At 46.9% G+C, this 23525-nt stretch overlaps 1 protein-coding gene and 1 long non-coding RNA gene across 5 annotated transcripts in view; one reads left to right on the top strand and one right to left on the bottom strand.

Moving 5' to 3' along the window:
- Positions 1-12304, bottom strand: part of NTF3 (neurotrophin 3) — a 67711-nt gene extending 55407 nt beyond the window's left edge. Inside the window, exon 1 of the mRNA XM_045463049.1 lies at positions 11965-12304. Coding sequence (XP_045319005.1) covers positions 11965-11982 — 18 coding nt within the window. The 5' untranslated portion in view covers positions 11983-12304. The remainder of the gene's footprint in view (positions 1-11964) is intronic.
- Positions 10559-21763, top strand: LOC123590169. 4 transcript variants are annotated; one of them, XR_006708640.1, is made up of 7 exons: positions 10559-11255; positions 12006-12178; positions 12598-12856; positions 13634-13768; positions 18267-18324; positions 18823-18909; positions 21034-21763. It is a non-coding gene; the product is annotated as an uncharacterized LOC123590169 (long non-coding RNA). The 4 variants fall into 4 exon arrangements; XR_006708639.1 differs by having other exon boundaries at positions 14425-18324; XR_006708641.1 differs by lacking the exon at positions 13634-13768 and adding an exon at positions 13491-13561.
- The last annotated feature ends 1762 nt before the right edge of the window (positions 21764-23525 follow it).

Below are 23525 nucleotides of genomic sequence, written 5' to 3'. Positions count from 1 at the left end.
CCCCAAAAGACTCAGGACTTGCAGCAGACAGACGGTAACTTTATACAGCAGCCCCAAAAGGAGATGTAAATACTGAAGGGTGTGCTGGGAAGACATGTTCCCTATTCATACAAGAGCCAAAAAGTAAAAGGGAAATATCAGAGGATTACAGTGACAAGCTGAGGTCTCTCTGCCAGTAACCCAACCACATTAAGCTTGATTTCCTAGACTTGCTAATAGACCACAATCTAAAATATCTTTCTCTTATTCCCCTTACACACACACACACACACACACACACACACACACACACACACACCACAACACAAGAACATGAAATGAACTGAAGGTTTCCTTGGTGATTGTTTACATGCTAAGAAAAGAGGGAAGAAGAGTATGAGGGTGAGTGATGAAAACAACTTTTTCCCACTTTAATCCACAACCATCAAAAAGTCACAGATACTTAAAACAAAAAACAAACACATGGCTCCTTTATAAAAGCAAAGGTAGGCTGAATTCTAGTGTGAGGGAATCCCACACTCGAGCTATGACCAGTGCTAGGGTACCCACACAGTTTCGTTTGGGGGAGAGATCTTTGACTCAAGAAGATAGATTTTCAGAAGGAAGGTCCAGGACAGAGATGGAGGGGAGGAATGTGGCAGACGCCTCATGAAGCCATTCACCTCTTCACATTTGTGTTTGTGTAGGACCCAAGATTCTTCCGGGAACTTCTCTCTCTCCCACTGTGTGTGGGGCTATCAGGACAGGCAGGAACACATCTGGAGGTGCCCCTCCCTGCATGAGATCCAAGTGGGACTGTGGCATTGCTGCTTCCTGACAGGCTGGACAGCAGGGGCCACCTCTCAAAGTCATGCAAGCATGGCATGTAATATAGAGTCAGGGACGGGGTGGCCCTCAGACAGCAAGACTGGCAGCCCCAGGTCACAGCCCCTAGATCCCAGGACTCCCAGTTCAGAGCCAGGACACTAGGCACCTCCCTCAGGAGACTCTCATCGAACCCTGGAGTTGCTAACAGCAGAGCTGGTCATGCTGGTCCACATGTCTTTCCAATCACCCCAGCCTACAAGGACTCCTCCTTCCTCCAAACTCTCAAAGTCTCCGTGGCCCCTGCCACTAATGTGCCACTTCTCACACACACCCTGCACCCCTGCCCCCACCCATCTATTTCTCTGCAGTCTGTCCCAGACTCCCAAACAGACTGCAAGACTCCTGAAGACGGGGCCCTGCCTTTCACCTCGTGGTGTTCCATCTGGTTCTTGCCTAGCATGGTGGCTAAGAAGAACCAGGTAAGGCAGAAGGCCCCCCCAGAAAACAACACTTTTGTTAAGCAGGTAAGAAAAACATGGAACAGATGTGTTATGTTTTTTCTTAAAGGTCCCTCATAAATTCCCAAGAAATTACTAAATAAGGATTCACTGTCTATTCTCTTTCTCCTGGTATCTGGACCAATTAAAAACAGGATAGGAAAAAAAAATGCTGAGGAGCTCCCTGAGCAGGAGGGACTTGGAGGACAGAAGTGGACAGTAGATGGCAGTCTGTCCCTGTGGTCACAGAGACAATAACTAAGCACTGAGGCTACAGGGAGAAACAGAGAGCTAGGTTCAAGCAGATGCACCTCCCCTCTCCCCTGTCTGTGCAGACTGAAGCCAGGAGCTGGGAAATTTCTGGAAAGCACACCTGTGAGCACACACACTTACACATCTACCAAGTCCCAACACCTGTAGAACATGCACCTGCCCCATACTTTCCCCACAAAGAACCCCGGGCATGCATCCGAATGGGCTCTGAGCACCCACTGCCAGAACCATGGCCTGGCATTGGGAACTCGGGGACAAGAAAACCACTGACCTACAGGAGGGAAGGCTGTGCCTGACCGAGAAGATTCCCGATCATCATTCAGGCTAAAAAACAGCACTCCAGTCAGGAGCCCTGCACTTGATCGCCCATCTTCACACTGCTCCTCCCTGGAGCACAAGGATGTAAGCCCTCCATCTCCCTCACCAGCTCTGTATCCTCAAGGTCAGAGGTGTGGCATTCACCACATCTTCTCCAACATCTGGCACAGGGCCTGCTCCTCAGCAGCCATCAACACGATGTTTATTGAATAACCTTTCTATATGTACTTTCCAAGTGTCGAGAGATGGACTGTCCTAATTCATGGGCAATGACAGCCGACTCGTCTGTGACCAAGAGCGCAAAGTTGCAGAAGAGCTTGGCAGACTAAGACATGAGGGGAGTCTCTAAGGAGAGCAGAAACAGCCTTTCGCAGTGAGCAGGCAGGGAGCACCATGACCCCAGTCTTGGGACAGGCCAAAAGGAGACACAGAGAACACAGCTCGGGACCCTCGGCGAGGTACATCGCCTCTCTGAGCTGGCCCCTTAGCGCTGCAGTCTGGACTCACGGATGACCTCTCTTGCATTCATTCACCAACACATTTCTGTAGCAGACAGGGTTCAGGTGTTGGGGGACACAAAGATGAAAAGACCAGACCCTTTCTTCCCAGAGCTCACATTCTAGTGAAAGGTAAGAATGCAAATAAAACGCAGCCTGCTAACTGCTATAACACAGGGAGGCTGGGGAGGGAGCCACGGGGTCTCAGGAGAATACAAGGAGGCTTCCCAGAGAAGGCAAAGACGTGAGGGATGACTTCCATAGCCCTGGTGAAGAAGGAGGGGAGGGCATTCTAAAGACAGAATATATCCTCCAGGGCCGTCTCAAATTCAAGTAGAGAGTATACATCTGCCACTTGTGACATTTAAGCCACATCCCCTTAGGCATCCATCCATCCAGGTTCTTCTACTAATCCCCATTCCCACCAGAGGATGAGGTAGGAAAGGCTTTAGGGATCACTAAACCTAGTAGTCCTCAACTCTCTCACTTAACACATGAGGAAAGTGAAACCTGGTGTGACTCGGGGCCCCCTAAAATTGCACAGCTTCTGCTGGAGTAAGAGGGTGGAGTCTGGCCTTCTTGCACATAGCTCAGGATCCTTCTGATTTAGCTTACTGAATTCTGCTACCCACAAACTATTTTATCCCATATAAACCTTTCCCTATGCTCCCAACTTCCAATCCAAGATCTGCCACAAATCTGGCAAGCTTGCTTCTTCAGCACTTTATAAACATACACTCATCCATATGTTCAATAACTTATCTGGCATCACATAACTTAATTTCCTCCTCCACCCCCTCCACGTTTCTGCACATAAGTCCTCCAGGCCAGCAGGGATACCTGGAAATCCCAGGCATGGGCCACAGTGAGGCTTAGGGAGCAGCAGAATCACAATATGTGAACTGTCACAACTGGCAGGGTCCTTTGACCTTCTACAGAATCCAATTCACTCTCTTTCCAGAAAAGAAAACAGAGGCCCAAGGAAGGAGAGTGATTTTGCTCAAGGTCACGAAGCTACTTTGTGTTCTTCGCCAGGAGAGATGGGGCAAGCTGTTTCAGGCAGAAGCTAGGTGTCAGGAGAGCCAGGCTCCTTCCCAATTGTAGGGCACACTTGTTGGCAATCAGGTGATCCCCAGAGCTGCATTTTCCCGTGGAACCCAGTGGAAGCATGGGACATGCCCTATGAACAGTCAGGAACAAGTCTGCTAGATACAGTGTGGAAAGAATCCCAGACTACACATTTGAAATACATTCCCTAAGGTGTAATTTAGAGCCAGAGGGGGAGGATGTTTTTTTAATTCTAGGGTCTGAGACCTAGAAAGAGAGGGAGAGGAGGCAGTAAATTGCAAGGACCTGGCTGTCATAAATAAATAAAAATAAAAGGGCTATGTCCTCTTACTAAGAAGAAAAGCATCACCCTACATATGAAAAGCTGTTTAAAATAAAGTAGACACATATTTTTGAGCAACTACAATCTCACAGGCATCAAATTAGTGTTCTACACTTATTTGCGTATTGCAAATACCTTCAGCAATAGAACAAAGTCATTCGCATTAATTGCCTTGAATGTACTGATAGTGGTGGTGGGGAATCAGCAAAGGGAGAGGAAGAATAAGAGCCTGCAGTCACATCCTTCAGAGATAGCAACATGCACTCCAAGCACCCCTCTGGTTTACCTCCTTCTGGTACTTCCCAGAGAAGGGCATGTGGCAGGCAAGTGCCAGGGCTGGGGCTCTACAACTGCATTGCTCTGCATCAAATACAGTCTGGGGATCCCAGTCCTTAGCAGCAACCTCTGCCCCCAACCTTTCAGCAAGAAATTGACATCCACTTTGGCCCTGGTTTAAGTGGAGGGAGTTCTCCAGCCTATCAGGGAAAGCCATTTTCCAAATTCTGAAGAGCCCTCATGTTCTCCATTCTCCCTCTTTTACTTTGATTGCGTGCAACCCTCATCGCAGGACTCAAGAATGCTGGGACCTACCACCTCTCGTGGGCGTATGGATCAAAACCAGATGTCCAGATCCAATCTTACAGAGTTTACAAGGAGGCAATTGTGGCTTAAATCAATACCTCCATTCTGGAAGGGCAGATACCCTTGTCAACAGAAAGGGGAAGTAAAGAGGGAGGGCCGATGGGAGCTAAGACAGATCTAACACATGCTTGCCAGCAGGTGGCTAAAAAGCCTCAACACATGAAAATGTGTTGTCTTGCATATGAAAATGAACCTTCCAGTGGAGCAGGTCACCCTGCAGGGTGAGAAACTTCGCAGAGGGCAATCAAACAATCTCTAATCTGGATGACATCACAGAACTCAGAAAACAGAATCTGACTGGCAGGTGATGGACTTGAGATGGCCTCAGGCTTCAGGATGGAAAGCCAGCACATCAGCATCTACTTGTGTAACGGTGTAAGCATATCCCTTAACCTCATGCAACCTCAGTCTCTCCATCTGTACATGAGATCGCCCTGGACATTGAGATACTGCCATGCAATTGTTAATAATGCCTGGAACCTAGTAAGTACTCAAATATCAATCACCACCACCATCATCATCAATCATCATCAGTCATCTTTTTCTTTAAAGATTTTTTTTAAGTTGATTTATCCTGAGAGAGACAGAGATAGCATGAGTGGGGGAGGGGCAGAGAAAGAGGAAGAGAAAGAGAATCCCAAGCAGGCTGTGTTGTCATCGCAGAGCCTGAGGCCGTGGGGTTCGAACTCACAAAACCGTGAGATCATGACCTGGGCCAAAAGCAAGGGTCAAATGTTTAATCGACCGAGCCATCCAGGGGTCCCAATCATCAATCATCTTAAAGGTGGGTACTTGTCTTAGTCACAAACACTGACACCAAAAGGCACTCATGTAGAAACTGGATGATTTGCATCAGGCCTACCTGAAACCAAACCCAACCCCTCTTAGCTCTGCACATGCTGTGCAGGGTAAGCCAACTTCATGAGCATTCTTGCCAAAACAGAACACTATGGTAAATTCTTTGCATGCCTTTCCTACTTTGACTAAGCCATTCCCTAAAGATAAAAAACAGGAGTTCATTTAGGGTGTGCCAAGATGCACTCCAGGCAAGCCACTGATTGTGTTGGAGGATGGGGCCACTGTAGAATCCTAGGATGGTGGAATTGGAATGGGACTTCGAGATCTTCTAAATTAAGCCCTTCATTTACAGATGGGTGAATCAAGGCCTGGAGAGAACGCCCAGGGTCACACAACATCTGATTAGTGACAGAGCTTAGTCTCAAGCCAGATCCCCCACCTCCAAGTCAGCAGGCTTTCTGCTGCCCTGGGGCTGCTTGACATCACCTTGTTGGCCTGAGATCTTTTGAGATCAGTAAGCTACCATTTACTCCTACAGCTCTGGCCTGAAATGAACAAGACCCTTAAGACTTTCAAGAACCTTGACTGAACAAATCCATAAAAGATTTGGGTCTTTTCTAAAAATGCTGTTAAAAAGTGAGCAATCACAACAGACCACACCAAATTTCACTTCAAAATCTGCTCTTCTCCAGCTAATCACCACTTGTACTCAGAGGTTTATCCTGTGAGGATGCTGAGAGCCAGAGAGAGCCTCTGGTGGTTCCCAATTAAGGCTTCTTGAGAAGGACTGTGGCATCAATGAGGACATGAAACAGCCAATGCATTCTGATTATCCAGGGGTGCATGCACTCTCTAGCCCCTTGGTATTTTTAGGTAGAATGAAAGGCTGAGTTACAGAAAACTATCAACAACAGCAAAAAATACTTTAAAGATCTCAGGCATCTGTATGTGCTTTCATGTGTTCTAAAGTGAGTTCTCTGTACGGTTTACCTTTGTCCAGCCTTGATCTTAATAGAAATCTGTCCAGCCAAGAGTGAGGTACCATCTATACTGGCCTCATACTTCTTAAAAGTTCACACATCTTCCATCCCTGTATACAAATGATCTGAAAGAGGCAGCTACCAACTTTTCCCATCAGCTGGCCCTCTGCAAGAAGCAATATGATGATCATGTAATCTGAGCCAGGCAGCCATGTACCTACCACCCATGACATAAGCTCTGCAAACGCCTCCTGCTTACCCAGGCCCCTCCTGAGATCACATGTCCCCCAGCACGCACACATATATCCTGTGCTCTCCTCTGGCTCTGCACACGTCTGTCCATGCACAAAGTACATCCACAGACCTTATCAGCAGCACCACACGGGGCTTACACTGGTCTCCAGTAGATTTGGTCCCTCTCCAACAGACTCAATTTTAAATAAAAATAAATCTAAAACCCTGGCAACGGTCATTAGTTCAACATCTCCACTGCCAGAAACTGCCTGCCTCATTAAAGAGTAAAACAGCAGCTGGTGAGGTCTTGAGGCAGGGTGGTGGGTTTTAAAGATTTTCTGTGTCGGTCTGACTCCCCTCTCTCACTTCAGCCAACATGGGAACATGCGGATTTACATTCCCTCCAACAGGGCCAGAGCGCTGTAACTGCTCAGAAGAAGGTCTGAAGCAGCCTGGAGCAGAAGCCTCCACTCAGTTAGTTGTCTTGAATGGAGGGGAAGAGGAGAGGCCTGAACATCTGATCCATCTGGGAGAGGAATTGCAGGGATGGGAAACGTTATGTAATTAAACTCTGCTGGCCTATCCCGCCTGGGGAATGTGAGACCCATCAGCAGTGACCTCTTCCAATCAACTTAATTGGCCCAATCTCGCCAAGAAAAGCAACAGAATTGGTTTAGTGCCTCATGGAAATAGCTTAGCTCCTGACTATTTATGGCCACTGAACTCGAGGATGGGAGCCTGAGTCTGAGCCAGGAGTTGACAATGTGTGCTGACTTCTGGGAGGACCGGGAGGCTACAGTGGGTTTCCCTGCCTCTCTGTGCCCCCCACCTCTGTCTCAGGGGAAAGACGTTTTAACAACTTGCTGCATTGGGCTCACCGCACTTTACAAGCCCAAAGCCTCTTACGAGGCAGGGTCTTGCCTCCAAGGACCCGCAGTCTAGAGCAAAACAGACCTTCATTGCAACCCAGGATGGCTGGACTTTGCTCCTCTTTTATTCAAATATGCCAAGGACAATTACTATTTTCTCTGTGTTCAAAGTCACATTTATTTTCATGTCGTGGTCTACATAGCTCATGTTAAAGAACAGGAAAATGTCTCTGATAATTAATAACATCGATTTTGGGGCCACCTTTCTTCAGAATAGTTCAAGGACCTTTCATGAATACTGATTTCCAACAACTGCAATGTCGGTTAGGTTGCCTCCATTTCTTGGGTGAGTAATCTGAGGTAGTTATAGAAAGTTCTCTTTGCAAAGTACATGAGCAGTAGACATGCAGTGGGCATTAAGACTATGTTGCCAACTTGGGAAGGGGTATAGATCTCATTTTTACCATGGTCACAGACATGCTAGTGCCTGTATTCAATGAGACTTCACCTGAATAAAGCTTTGTACTCCTCCCCATACCAAGCTTTGACTGGGGGGAAAGCAGAGTGAACTTTTCTTCTCATTGAGTCATTCCTGGGATTAGAACATTTTCCCCAAAATCACACTGCTCCAAAGGGGCACAACTGAAGTAGAATCAAGGCATTCCCACCATCCTCTGAAATGTCTGCCACCAGGTCTTCTGACCAATGGTCACACCCTATTTATCAACTCTCTCTTACGCAGATGAATTTCACCTAAAAATAAGGTAGAACTTCAAAATGACACAGCTCTGATGCCATGAATTTTAAAATGTCAGGAGTCAAATAAAGTCTCCCCAATTATATGCCCTCGCATGATTAGAACCTAATAAATGAGGTTTCCTATCATCTGGTCTGGGCAAGCATGTATGTGCAATCAAAAGCACCCCCCTCCTGCTCTGTTCCAGGGACCTCACTAGCTGTCTCAGAATATGAACGCAGTCAATGTCACATTTCCCTCACCCCTCAAATGCTCCCGGAAGCCTACAGCTCTTCTTTTATCTATACCTTTTGTACTTAAAATACACATCTGAGCATCCAAGACAATTTTCATCTTTCTTCAGGCACACAGAATTCCTGCAAAAAAATATGCCCTACCCCCTCATAAGGGCCAGAACATATATTCCTTCTATCCTCTGACTCACCTTCTCTTAGTTACTTAACTTCAGCCTTAGTGTGTGTGTGTGTGTGTGTGTGTGTGTGTGTGTGTGTACATGGACACACACATACATGCACCCTGGGTTAGCTACACACTCACAGCCCAGAAAACATCAAAGATTAATAAAACACTCCCAATCCGATATGTCAAGTCTCATTCCTCATTCCTGCTAGTGAGGAAGTACTGCACATTTCCAGAAACTCAATCCTCAAATGTATCAGGACCTGCTTTCTTCCCTGGATCACAGCACCCACCCCCCATGCCCAGCCCACACCCACAATGAGGAACAGGAACACCCTTCAGCTGTATCCCCAACACACAAAACCAGACCTCATCCCTATCCTTGTGCCCCCTTTTTACAAAATCACAGATATATTTCAGGTCAGGTTCCCTTTGGCCCCTAAGATCCATAAACATCTCTAGACTGAATTATGGTTCTTGAAGAGGCCTCAACTGGCATCCAGCTCTTTTCAGTCCTCTTGGCAAAACTGCCGCAGTCAGCTGAGTCCGAGAAGGAATGTTTCCAGGGCACGGTGCCATGCCCCAGTACCCAGTAATGGGCTCAGCATCCAGTAGGCATTCCACAAAAATTAACTAATAATCAATATTAATTGGTAACAATGAATTCCTCTATTAAATAAGAAACCCATCAAATAACATAATAGAACATGCACCTCTGCCACCAGTAATGCAAAATATATTCCTCCCCTCACTCCAATTTTATGTGGACATCCTCCCTGATCATCACCTAGTGCTGACACACAGGGCTTTTCCCCTTAAATGTATACCCCTCATTCTAAGCCTTGTCCAATTCCTTCCTCTCTGAGGAGGTAGGGAGGGGGAGAAGGCAAAACCCAACCCAGCATCCTTCTCTATAAATGCCTTGTTTCTCCATAAAGAGTGCCTGAGCCCTCACTTTCCTATCCTCTACACACCCCAGTGCCATCCCAGCCACATTTCCCCATGCACACTCAAAAAGTTCACACTCTGCTCTCTGCAGATAATCTCTCCCGGCCCCCCCCCCCCCCGACTCCTTCGGTAATCCTCAGGAGCCCAACCTTCCACACACACGTCCACCTTTCGCTGCTACACACAGCCACCCTCCCACGCCACACCCACTCCATGTGTCTGTGCAGGCATGCACAAGCCATCTGTCTTCGACACACTGTACCTCTCCTCCTGCTCTGACACCCTTCACAGGCACAGATTTCTCATTAGCTACACCTATGTTCCCACATGCTCTCATCTCCTGCCAGTCACACATATGCGCATCCAACAGACTCCTCAGAAACGCACACCTCCACTGCGCACAGAGCAGGGTGGAGCTCCAGCTCTCCGGCCACCCGCAATGCACACCCTGGTGCAGAGACTTTCCAGAAACCTCCTTCCCTGACCACACAGTGCACCCAAGGGTCCCACTCTCCCTCCCTAGCAAAGCAGATCCATTCACACAGAACCCAGCCCTCCAATTCCAGCTACAATCCCGTCCTTACCAACTGCAAAATCTTATACGCTCCTTGCTGCAGGCCCGCAGACTTGCTATTTTCCTCCAACACTGTTCACAGAGCCTGCTTTCTTCTCCTCTCCCCCTCCCCACTCCCAACACCATACCCAGGTCTAAGTGTCTGAGCCCAAGGCAGAGGCGGTTGGATTTTGTCCCCTAAATTCTACCTCTCAACTTTCTTTGTGCAACATGTCAGGAAGGAATTGGGGGCGGGAGGGAGCCAGGCTGAGTATGCTGGAGAATTTCTGGGTGTAGGGAAAACGGAACCAACTGCAAAGTTCCCTCTATGTTACAACTTTCTCCCCTCCCGACATTTAGGGCAGAGGGCTTAGGTGTTTTTCTTGCTCTCAGGTCTGTCGGCTGGGAGAGGACATCTCTTTATGAAAAAGCAGGTCGTCCAGCACCTTCTCTAATAGGCTCCAGGAGTGACACCCACGTCCTTTCATGCCAAACCTCCCAGCTCCCGCCCCCTGCTCTTCGCACACATAAACAGCCCCCCAGCCCCCCTCACCCCCCCCACCCCACCCCCCCGGCGCGAGGCGCTCCAGCTCTCCTGCTCTGAGCCCAGCGCTCCGGCTGGGTCCAGGAGGCTGCCTCCACTCCGACTCTGAACCTGCCTCCCGCCGCCAGCGGTCTAAAGGAGGCGGTCCAGTTCAATGTTTCCTCCACCTGGAATGTTCCCAGACGTGGGAGGAGCCCTTACCGGTTAGCAGCCCCCACCCGGTTCGGCGCGAGGGTCTCAGTTCCGTGCATTTAAAGCGCAGCTGAGGAATGCAGCAGCTAAACTCCCCCCAAAGAAGCAGCGCCTCCTCGCCGCGCACCCACTGGCGCCCGAAAGCACGAGTCCCCTCCCCCACCCCTCCTTTCCCAAACCTTCAACTTCCAAGCGTCCCAGATTCATTTGGAGTAGGAGTAGCGCTTTGGGGCAATGGGGTAATTTGGCCCACCGGGGGTCCTTTTGACTCCGACCTAGTTCCGCCGATCCCCGGTCTCCCAGCCTTCCCACACCGCCGCCTCAAATTCCAAGAGCTGGCTCAGAGAAACGGCGAGGAATCCCCCAGGGACTGCCCGGCCAGCTTGCCCGCCGCTCCCCGCGCGGTCCCAGATGCACGGAGAACGCGCGGAGCTCCTACATCTGCGCAGAAACCCGGGGTGGGGTAGCCGCGGGGTGGGCGCTGGCCACAAGGAGTCCGGGGTGCGTGGCCGTTGCCGAGAAAAGCTTTCGGAAGAGGCAAGAGTATTCCAGCACAGGTACGCCGCGCCGGGCGAGGAGTTGCAACTCGCAAACTCGGAAGCCGGAGTCCCAGTCCGGAGCTCCGAGTCCCCTCCCCCAGCCCACGCCCGGGACCAGGGAGGGGGAGGCATGCAAGGAGCCCCGCGATGTTGGGAGCCGGGCTCCGGGCGCGTGCCGGGGAGCCGTGGTGACACGCTCGACTCTTCCCTGCGCGGGATCTGTCTGCCACCCCCTTTTGTTACAGGATGCACGGGGAGCCCCCTCTGCAGGAGCAGACGGGTGTGTTGATTGGGGGTTGGAGGGCGGTTCTGCTGAATCTCTTCGCTGCCCTTCCGTCGTCCCTATTTCCCCTCGCCTCCGCCCCCATTTCCAATCCAGGTCCCTTAAACCTGATCACTTTCCCAGATATTGGGCGGTTTCTCGGGCAGCCCAGGGACGGGAGGAGAGGTGGGGAGGAGTGTCCGTGTGTGCGTGTGTGTATGTGTGTGTGTGTGTGTGTTTGAGTGTGTGGTGGGGAGGGGGTGGTTGCGGTTGCGCCTCGGCCTGGGCAGATCCCAGCGCAAACTTCGGGGAAGGCACAAGCCCGGGAAAGTGAGCCAGAGCCGAGCGATGGAGGTGGGGGCGGGGTGCAGAGTTGGGGACCCCCGCGCTAGTCCACTGGAAAATCCCCCCTACTCAGCTTCCCACCCCTGAACGTGCCCACCCAACGTACCCGCCTCCCCTTACCGTGGCAGAAGTAACCATGGCATCCGTGTGACTGTTTCCAGGGACGTCGACATGAAGAGAAAGGTGGACGCAAACTCGGTCATTCAAAGTCTCTCCCACCCCGCCGCCTCCACTACCCAGCAGGGGGAAAAAAAGAGAAGAAGAAAGAAAGAAAGAAACGGGAAGAAAGTAGTTGCGCCGGGCTCTCTCGCGGGGCCGCGCGCGGAGCTGCTCGGTAGGGAGAGGAGCCTTCAACTCTGAGTCCCGTGAACATAATCTGCGCGGTTATAACCAGCCAACCCGGCCAGATGGCTCCGCGCTCAGCGCCTTAACCCCTTCAGCGCCGCGCCACCCGCCCCCGCGCCCGGCCGCCGCGCGCCTTGCCAGCCCAAGCCCCTGTGCCCCTCCGACTTGGGGCTAGCGTGGGGTGGGCAGTGGGGCGACGAGGTCATCTTTCCTAGCCTCTCTAAAAGAAAAACACCAAAAACTTCCAAGTTAATAGTAGGCTTCACTATCCCCCTTAGAGATCCAGGAAAAAACGAAATATTCAACTTTTCACTGTATTTTACATGTTAATGTCTTCAGCCTGTCTTATTTGTTTTTTTCTTGAGAAACTTCCTTTTGATCTTTTTTCTTTCTTTCTTTTTATTTAAGATTTTCCTCTCTAGGCAGAAGGGCCTTTCTTGCCCCTTCCCCCTGGCGGCTTGGGTCTAATGTGCAAACTCCTCCTCCAAACCTTAGACCCTTCCAGCTCTAGATCTCTCCCCACCTCCTATCAAGCCCACCCGTCACTCCTTCCCCCACCCCACAACGCGAACACGCCCAAGGACAATCACTCCCCAGCGAACTCGCTGCTCTCAGGGACCAGTACCCAGGACGCTGTGCGGGAGGTCAAGGACAGCGGAGTCAAGAGGTAGGGGGAGGCGGGGTTCAGGGGGACCTAGGAAGGGGCGGCCGCGTGTGTGTGTGTGTGTGTGTGTGTGTGTGTGTGTGTGTGTGTTTGCGAGAACGTGAACGTGGAGGAAGAGGGGAATGGATCGGAGACTCCCATTTCACCCAGCCTCCAACTTCTTCTAAGCTCCTTCCTAGGATGGGGCCCTGCAGCTGAGCACCCGCCCAGCACCCACCAGTCTGCACGCGGGGACAGCGCGGGGAAGCAGAAAAGGCAAAAGCCACAAACAAACCTCGTAGTAGCGCTTGGAAAGTTGTGACGCTCACTCCCCCACCCATAGATTATTCGAGGAAAGGATGGGAGGGAGGGGGCAAAATCTCTTATTTCGCGATAATTTTAGCTGCCCATTAGACCCCACTTGTTCTGAGATCGTTCTCTCTAAATTTACCGAGTTAAGTCATCTTGCTTTCGTCCATTTGCCATCGAGAGAAGTGAGGAGGGGGGGGGGGGTGGAGAGAGAATGTCGCTTAGGGGTCAAGGAGAAATTCAGAGCCTTGGAGCAGATTTTTGTGCTCCTGACCCCCTCCGGCTCAGCTCCCCGGGCCAGGGCGTGGCGGACTCCGTCCTTGAGCCCCCTACCACTTCCTCCCTGCAGCCTCTGCCACTCTTTGGCCCCATCTCGTGCCAGGACCTTTTGATTCACGCGCGATTGGGGGAGGGGAGCAAGTAAGTATCCCGTCTCGTCTCGTCATGCCCTGTCATTCCAAGGTGGGTAAGAAGCAACCCACTCTGTTTCAGCCGGCGTCAGGTTAAAAAAATCCAAATTCCTACGACTTGTTTGAGAATTTGTTCAAACACCGAGAAGCACGGGCACTGCGCCTACCAGATCAGGCCGAACCCGACGCAGAGCAAGGCTGCGGGGTCCGAGCGGAGGTAGGAAGGGATGGGGAGCCTGGGGGGCTGCGTACTAGATAGATTGTACCTGCCTCATCATTATCCTGGCTGCTGGAGGCTGCCACATCGAAAACGGCCAGAAGCGCCCACTGAGGCCCAGGGGCCGCACCTCCCGCAGTCCCTGGAAAGAGTGGGGTCCTCCTTCAGTGCCTCCCTCGTGCCAAAATGTTGAGGTCCTCCTCCGGACCAGATTAAGCTGCCGAGTTGTTCCCTCCACTCGGCACACACAGCACCATGAAGGTTTGGATTGGGCGTGATCTGCTGGGTTCTGGTTTTCTCCCTGAGCTCTGGCCCGCCTCCCTGCCCTCCCCCACTTCCCGCACTTCACCCCCACCTCCGCTGTCAAACGAAGGATTCAGGCCCAGTTTCAGCTCCACTGGCCAAGTTCTAGGGGCTCCTTTCTGGAGCTCCAGGTCCTCCAGTAACCCGAGGGTTGCAGGGAAAGAGGTGGTTGGCTCCTGCTGCAGCAAGGAAAGGGTTAAAAACATGTGCGGGCTGATCCGCCTGCAGCTCCTCGGTCACTGGCAGTCTGGAGGGAGGAGGGGGAGGAAGGGGGCAAACTTAAATTTGAAAAATCAGAAGAAAAAAAAAGAAGAAAAGGCAGCAGTGAGTTTAAGACCCGATTTGTTCTGCAGATGCTGTGCACGGACTGGCCGCCACACTTTGCCAGGACCTAGGCAAGCACAGGAAGAGTTTGTATTGTTTTCCAACTGGGAGTTGGGGGGGGGGGGTGGTGTCCTGCACTGGTGGGTCTGTCTTTGCTTGCAATCAACACGCCTTGTAATATGAGAGGTGACACCTTAATCTTGCCAAATATGTGTGGTGCCTTTGAGGGGGGGTGCGTAGAGGGAGGGGCTGAGGGAAGGAGAGAGGGAGAGAGAGAGAACCAGACAGAAGCAGAGGGTAAAAGATGCATTTTCCTCACTTTTTTTCCAAATGGAGAGCTACTGGTCCTTTCCTTTGTGGAAGACCTTTTTCAGAAAATCTCCCTCTAGCCGGCAAGCTGCCTTTTCCTTCACTGTTTTCCTTTCTGTTTCAGAGTAAAAGATTCTTCTCTCCTCTCTAAAGAAGACTAGGGATTGATGCCTATGTCTCTCTCTTGGCTTCCAAGAGTAGCAAGGTGATCAAAGAGGAAGGTGACTTGAAAAAGGAGTAGAAGGTGTATATTTTTAAAAAGAGTAAAAGATAATTGTATGTAATGTAGATTCATTTTGGAACTGCAGAACATTGGGACTTCTAAGCAAATCCGTTTCTCTAAATAGAGGAAAATCTTAGTGGTATAGACAGCTAAAGCAAAGAACAGAACTGGGAAGTAAGCTGATGAGTTCATGCCCCATAGACAGTGCTGGGTGTGGAAGTCCATCTAGGACTAGGTCTTTTCTGATTAGCCAGGTAATCGCTTCTCTTCAAGTTGACTCCTTGGTCATGGCCTTGACCATCCATCTGTTGACTGTATTTTTAGGTTGCTGAACTTTCTTTTTCTCCCTGAAAGTTGTTTGTGAGGGCAGGAACTAGATCCAGTGATTGAAAGCCCCCTTACAAAATCTCTCCTAAAGCAAATTTCTGGAGCATGCTTTCTGCCCACCCTTATCTTTTGCAATAGCACCACTCTGTGGTTGAAACACTGAACAGAAACAAAATGGAAATGTTGGAAAGAATTATGCCCTTACCTTGTGAGAAATAGTATTGATCTACTGGATGTTTCAGTTAAATGGATTGTGTGTTGCAGGGGCTGCTCAGCATATGACAAGGGAGGGGGTCTTGTGCAGTAGGGGAATGCAGTTAATTCGTTATGACACAGTGACCCAGGAAATGAGAGAACTGGGCCGAATGGCCTCCAAGGACCCTTCCCTCTGTGACCGCATGTGGCAAGGCAAGCTTGGTTCTTTTCCCCAGCACCATACAGCTAGCCTTGAATATTTGTCCTCTCCTATTGTGTGTGGGTTTTTTTCCTGCCTTAGATTGCTAAACTATACTCCACACCTTAGCCTATCCTAAAGTATCTGCAAGTTGCCTCTTCTGCTGCTGGAGGGCACTGTGGAGAGGTTTGCAGAATGCTTGCACCTACTTTCTCTTGCTCCACCCTGTCCATCCATCCCCACCCCCACTCACTCAGACAGCTGCTTGAGCTCCTGGAGCCCGAAAGTCTATGTTTCTGAAACAATTAAAGTGCCTGCAAAAGGTGTTTGCATAGGGATTGCGAATTTAAGGGCCCAGTAAGGCTGTGTGCTACCTTGGCTCCTGGCACTCAAAAGATTCCTGGCTGCCCACCCATTACTACACACTTGTAACTATAGCATTATTAGCCAACAGTCATGTGAGCCCATGGTGCCAATTAGCGACTCCGCCCAAATGTCCTGAAGAGTGGTGGGAGCCATTATTCTTTTTTTTTTTTTTCAAAATGGGTACAGATGTCTGTAGAAACTGAGTGACTTTATGTTCATTCAGCAAACCCAGGTCTTCCCTAAAATGTCCATCATCTTGAGGAAGTGCAGCTTTGATGCTATCAACCTTGAGCTCTCAACAGAGTAGGGAGACAGATCTAATTCTATCAGCCTCTGTGTCCCCCCACCCCCTACGTTTAATAGTTAAGGATGCTAAGGCTCTGGCTTCTCCATAAATTTCCCCAGGGAAATAAACGAACAAACAAGCAAACAAAAAACCAAACATAGTAACAGATCAGGAAGTAGAACTCATTAAAAGAGTGGGTCTTGGAATTGTACAAACCTAGATTCCATGCTCCCTTCTTCACTGGTAGCTGTGTGTCTTTGATAGGTTCCTGAACTTCTCAGAAACTGTCTGTAATTGGCAGAAACAATGCCAACCTCATAGGAGTATTATGGGGGCCACATGAACTAATTGATTTAAAATGCTGGGCACAGTCCAGCACAGTGAAGGCACCAACTCCCAATCTGATAGCCCTTCTACTGGAAACACCGCCAACCACATGGGTGGGGGATCTGAGCCTTTAGAAAAAGCTCCGGAATGTCCTCTTTGTTACTTGTAAGCTGTCTTGAAACATTTCATTAATGTAGCTTTATGGTTATATATTTTTCCCTTGGACAAAGACAGAAAGAACATAGCAGAATGAAGTAGTGGACATATTTGGAATTTAGTTTCCTAATGCGGGCCTCAGAGAGCATGAAAGACCTAGTTGAAGGATTTCAGAATCTCATCTTGTTTGTTCTTTGTCTCTAAGGCAGAACTGCCTCATCATGTAAAAGGAAATTCCACCATGTCCTTCAACTTGTAACAGATTGCCTAGTATATTATTGGTTTGTTGTTATTGCTAATTATGTTCTAGGGCTTAGATTGAACAATATGATGAATTGCATTGAATAACAATGGATCAACTCATTTTGTGAAATAGCATACATATTCATAATTATGTTTCAAGAAATTACCCATAATGATAGAGGGAAGGTATGTATTCCTACCACACAGGTGGATCTAGAAATCATAATAAAGTCTCCTATTTCACCAGTCATGACATGAATTCCTAACCACCCTATAAATTAACTTTATGCTGCACCAAACTCCACTCATATAAAAAATGACATTAAGGTTTCCTAGGTAACTAATGCACTTCCAAAGGGAATAGGCCTCAGGAGACAAAGAGGGCAGGGAAAAGGGTGGGGGGTGGGGAAGTGAAGAAAAAGAAAAAAAAGAACATTAGATTAGACTCATGTGACATAAACAAAATATTTCATGGGGAAGGACTCATAAAGTTTTATTGCCTAGGTTTGACATAGATATGGCACAGCTATTAATTCCATCTTTGGATAATAAAATACTCAATAGGCTAGCCGTCTCATTAGGGATGCCAGCATTTCATATTGGAGGTTCAGATTAACAAATGGTGAGAGAAATCAGTCTTTTTCATTTATCTGCTAAGCTGTGTCCACTCACCAGCCAGCTGTTTCTTGAGCCCTCTATGGTTGTATTTAGACATAACCAAATTTTTGATATGAACGTGAAAAATAGGACTGATTTGGATGTTTTAAAATATGCAGATGCTTTTGATCTTATAGACTGGGAGCAGGTTGAAGGGACAGGCTCCAGGTCGGGTTTCCCACCACTCCTACTCCCACCTGCTGGTCTTTTTATTGTGGCTTCCTTCTTCTGGGGAAGGGCCTGGGGGCAGAAGAACATTTGAAGGCCTAGGAGGAAATGGAAGATGGTAGGTGGAGCATAGATTTTAATTTATGCTGGAAGAATTTTGAGCAATTCTGAAAGATGGTGAAACCCAGATAATGTCTATGAGCTGGAGCCTGGAAGAATTAGAACATGAACTAGCTTTGTTGCTGCTTTGTGAGCTGGGGGACTTCACTAACCTTTCCAGTGTCTTGGTTTTACCATGTGTAAAAGGAACTTAACCTCATTTTCTTGTGTAATTGGGAATATAGATAAGAAAACAAAGAAATACGTTAATTTGAATAAAGTCGAGGGTTTTGTATTACCTGCTTTCCACCTACAGTAGCCTCAGAGTGATGTCTGTGGGTGGAGACTCCCAACTGGTTACAAGCCACATCCAGGTAATATCACTGTACAAAGTATGGCTGAGTTTCCCTGGTGGTCCATATAGTGGAAGTGTTCCTGCCCATAACCACTGGGACCGTCAGTGTTGAGTGCAGCCTGCCTTTTGCCTATTCCATGACCTGTTGGAAAATGGACACAAGATGCTGGAAAGTTGAATGTTTGCATCACACAATACCTTCCATTGAGTATTGAAGTCATTTTGGTATTTTCTCTAGTTGGGTACTTGGGGTAGGACTGAGGATTAGAAAAATCTCTGCCCACACCTTCCACTTACTACCCTTAGTAGGAACTAAGAGGTGGGGGGGAGGGGGAGGAGGAAAAGTCTGGGAAGCAAATGTATAAAAATCTAAAGGTGAAGATTTCCCAAGTGTTTAAGGCTAATGGGGACCCAGGTCTCCTTACCCTTAAATAGGAGTAAGCCAGTCTAGCTATGTGTATGACAACATATAATAACACATTCTAAGAATACTCTCTTCATACCCATCTCTCCTCAGAATTCAAGGCTGGGGGAACCTGGAAAAGGTCACTTCATCCATCCTCCTGACCTTGAGACCAGTCCTCACTCTCCACTGGCAAGTTAGGTACTGTACTCATTTTACAGGGTGGAGTGAGGGGCAGAGAAGGTTCATTCTATTACCCATGTATCCTTGAAAACATTCTCTTCACTTCAGTGGTCTAGGAAAACTGAGGAAGGGGAATTAATCATAGAGTTTTTTACTTTAAAGACCTTATGCCCAGAATTCCCACAAAACACCAAAAAGAGGTGTTAACAGTTCTTGGGGGCCAAGAAAAGCTGAGTTCAAATTAAAATAAGCTTACATACTTCTACTTTCCCCAACACACACAAACAGACAGACAGATATACCCATGCAGCCAACCCATCTGATGATTTTCTATATTTACCAGTCAGTTCACTGGCAGTTCTGCTCCTGTTCTCACCCTCAAAGCAGGCTGTCCTCAGGCCCCCTTCAGAATGCAAATAATGCTCAAGCAACAATGAGTACCCAAGCTGGGGCCTCATAGAAACATAAATGCCCAGTGCAGGAAGGCATGTTAGCAGGTAGGAACTTCTTTACAGATCATCATCATCATAATCATCATAACAATAGGTAACATTTATTGAGTGTTTACTGAATACCAGGTACTGTTAATAATATTAGCATAATATGCCAGGCACTGTTTCAAGCACTGTGTGTATGTATAAATGTATGCACACATGTGTGTTTGTGTATGCTGGTCTCAATTTAGTACTAGACCAGAGCCGGTGTTTGTGTCTCAGCTCCTATGTGATTGATCTTAGCCAAGTTAGTGTCCCTCCTAGATCTCAATTTTTTAAATCTGTAAAGTGGAAATAATATTATGTGCTCTGTAGGGTTTTTCTAAGGATTAAATGATTTATAGGTAGGTACTATTACGATTTCACTTTACAGATTTAAAAAATTGAGCCATAAAGAGTTTATATAACTTGCCCAAGTATACATAGGTAGTAAATGAGGGCCAAAACAGAGGTTTGAATCCAACTGCTTGTTACCTTTACACCATCCAACCTTGAGAGAGTGGTGTTTTAACAGATGAAGAAACCAAAGCCAAGAAGGGGACAAGCAACTTGCTTAAGAACACTGGGAGGAGCTCAGATGTGAATTGGCTCTCCTGTCTATAGTCCAAGGCTAAGACCAGCAGTAGGAAGGCTGCAATATCCAGAGTCAGTTCTCCTGGGCTCAAGGTTGTCCTGGGGTGGTGAGGGAAGGAAAAAAAATGGAGGATGAAGTCGAATAAGTTTAGGTCCATCTGTGGGTCCTTTGTGTGTCTTTCTAGGTGCAGGTAACACACATCAGAACGGTGATTTGGTACATGGAAAAAGGAATGGTTTCAGCACCTACCCGTCTCTTCAGCAGGTTCCTTTGTCAGGATACACTTGTATAATTACATGACCGCCTTGAGTCAGAGAGCTTCCACAAGAGCAGGACAAAACCACATAGTGCCAGGTTACCAAAAATTCTTCTAAGGGCGCAGGCCGTTGGCATGGCGCCAATGATTGAAAAGCTAATCAAAACTACTGTTTGCAACATCAAGATACACAGGAAAATAGTAGTGTCTCAAGTCTCTCATAAGCAATAAGTCTGTAAATGCCCACTCAGAAACTATAGAATCCTGGAGTAGAACATTATGGCCAGTTGATGTTTTATTACATATATTTCATTTGAATCCCATATAGTCACCAATTTATAGTCATGCAAATGACTTCCTCTAGCATAGACATAAACTTAAAGACCACTTAGAGCTCAGACTGAGCAGGGAAGCCAGTGTTCAAAACCTGCCTATGAATGGGCTTTGAATCTGGAGCTGCTGCCAAGATAGCAAGCATGAGGCATCAGATTTGTGTTTCACTGCTTCACCATGTCCAGCTTCTCTGCCTCCACATGAGGTTGAGAGAGTTCCACTGGTTTTTCTCCCACTCAGTAAAGGAGGCATTGCCAAAAGCTTTCAACAATGAGTCCAAAAGTTAGAAATTAGCTCCTTAGGGTGAATAGAAAGAATAACATTGAAAATGACGGACAGCAATTGTCTTTCTACCTGTATTGATCTCCTCCAATTAACTGTGGACATATTAAAAATGAAGGGAATGAAAGAAGTATACAACCGAGTTGGAAATAGCTTTCTATACATAGAAATTAATAAACCAAAACCTGTTTTTTTCCCCCCAGGGTAAGCAGGGAGTCCATGGTTCAGATGAGAATGGAATCATAATTGGCAGCAGATTCGAAGTATGAATCACTGGTCCACACTCCATATCTCAAATTGGAAAACTGGCGACAATGTCGAATCAATGAATGAATGACTTATGTTCTTTCAGATGGGAAAGTGCCTGAGATTCCTCTGATCAAATCCCCCATTTTACAGAGGAAGTTATTTAGAGGCTCATCAGTGAGAGTGTGGAAATCAAACTCTTGATTCCCAGGATGCTGTTCTTAGTCTCTTCTCTATACAACTCTCAGGAAATAAACATATCTCATGCTTTTCTTCTGGAAATGTTTTCCATTTTCCTCTAATCCGTTCCTCACCTTTTCTTCTTTCCTTTATTTCATAACTTGCCTCAACTTAGTTTAATATTTCATTTCCTTTATTTTGTTACCATTGTGCACCACTGACAAAACGAGAGAAAATTAACTTCACATGCAGAAGGAAAGCTTGCAGTAGGAACAGGAAAAGACTTTTAATCACAGGAGAGGTCAAAGGACAACTTTAATAGTGGAATAGATACTTTCCCATTGGTTAGTCCTTTCTGAAGAGAGGACTAATTAGATGAATTCTATTTTTCAATAATGTTATAGATAACCTTTTCAGACTTTTCAGAGTGAATCTTTTTTTCCCCAAATTATTCTTCTTGCTTTTTAAAGATTTCTTTCCTTTATATTAAAGATGGCAAAGGATCTATTTTGCTGTGGGATTATTTCTTTGGTAGATTAAACAATTTTTTTCTTGCAATCAAGGTATCCGTAAAACCTAGAGTCAAATTATTTACTCTCTTATATATCTCCTAATTCCTTCCTTGTAAAAGAGCTGACTGCAATATCTGTCCTTGGCATTATGGATCTCTGGAGCCTAGCAGCATCCAATAAATAAGAGCTGAAGAAGACCACATATCTACAGGGTTATGATGTAAATGAAAATGTGACTAGTCTAGAAGACTTCAAAGGGTAGAACTAGGATTGATGAGTGGAATTTACAAGGGTGCATATTTCAAGTCAGGATAAGGGTGATGATTCTTACACAGAGAATTTCCAAAAATGGAGTCAATTGCTTCATAGCTAATGAGTTTTTTTCTGTCACTGGACAAGCTCAAGCTGGGACCACCTTCAAACAATGTTGTGGAGGGGCTTCAGATTTGGATAGGTGGTTGGACAGTTAAGATCCCTTCCAAACTTGAACTATCACATCTCAGCGATCTGGTCACTTTAGCAAGTATGTATTTTGCCAAAACATGATGTATATATTAAGTTTATAGTTGATATATTAAGATTTTTTTAGTGGTACATAAGTAAACATTTTATTTTTTATTTTTTTGACTTTTTAAAAAATTTAAATCCAAGTTAGTTAATATATAGGTTAATAATGGTTTCAAGAGTAAAATTTAGTGATTTATCACTTACATATAACACTCAGTGCTCATCCCCACAAGTACCCACCTCAATGCCCATCACACATTTAGCCCATCCCCCGACCCAACACCCCTCCAGCAACCCTCAGTTTGTTCTCTGTATTCAAGAGTCTCTTATGGTTTGCCTCCCTCTCTGTTTTTACCTTATTTTTCCCTCAATAAACATTTTAAATTATAATAGTTACATTTAATTTTTTTAATGTATCAATTCAAAATTTCCTTTGAAAATACATTTACCAGGGACTTTCACTTCCATTTATAGCAGACCAAATTCTAATATACCAATCTTTCCACCAAAAATACCTAGAAAAGCTGGAAAAAATTTTTTAAAAGCCATCTGAAGGTCTTATTTATGATATGGTTGTGTAAACAGTTCTACAGATAATTATATACTGGGGACAAAAGAATAGACAAAAGCTGGCAGATTCTCAAGGGGAGTTGACATTTCAAGAAGAGAACAGGATGGAGGGAGTTTTCTGTCTTTTACAGTTTCTAGCTAGAGGGCAATTCCCAACTGGTACACATGAGGTAGCAAAAGCTTAAAGGGAGAAATAAACAATTCCCAGTGATAGCTTGAGATTTTAATACTTTCGTTTATGCATTTAGTAGAACTTACACTAATCTAAATACCAATAAAGGCAAAGATGATACTATCAATCACCTGGACTTAATTATTATTTGTAGAACACTACACCCAATAAATACAGAATAATACACATTGTGTTTCTTTTTTAGAGAGTGAGCAAGCACGTGAACGGGGGAGAGGGGCAGAGGGAGAGAGAGAGAATCTTAATCAGGCTCCACACTCAACATGGGAGCCCAACACAGGGCTCTATCCCACAACCCTGGGGTCATGACCTGAGCCAAAATCAAGAGTCAGGTGCTCAATGGACTGAGCCACCCAGGCGTCCCCAGAATACACATTCTTATCAAGTACATGGTTTGTTTACAAAGAAAGTCTATATGCTGGATAATAAAACAATCCTCATTAGATTTAAAGAACAAAACCGCACAGAGTATATTCTCTGACTACAGTGG

This window comes from Leopardus geoffroyi, chromosome B4 (assembly GCF_018350155.1).
Source record: "Leopardus geoffroyi isolate Oge1 chromosome B4, O.geoffroyi_Oge1_pat1.0, whole genome shotgun sequence".
Classification (NCBI taxonomy): domain Eukaryota; kingdom Metazoa; phylum Chordata; class Mammalia; order Carnivora; family Felidae; genus Leopardus; species Leopardus geoffroyi.
This window is presented reverse-complemented; position numbering and strand designations above follow the sequence as displayed.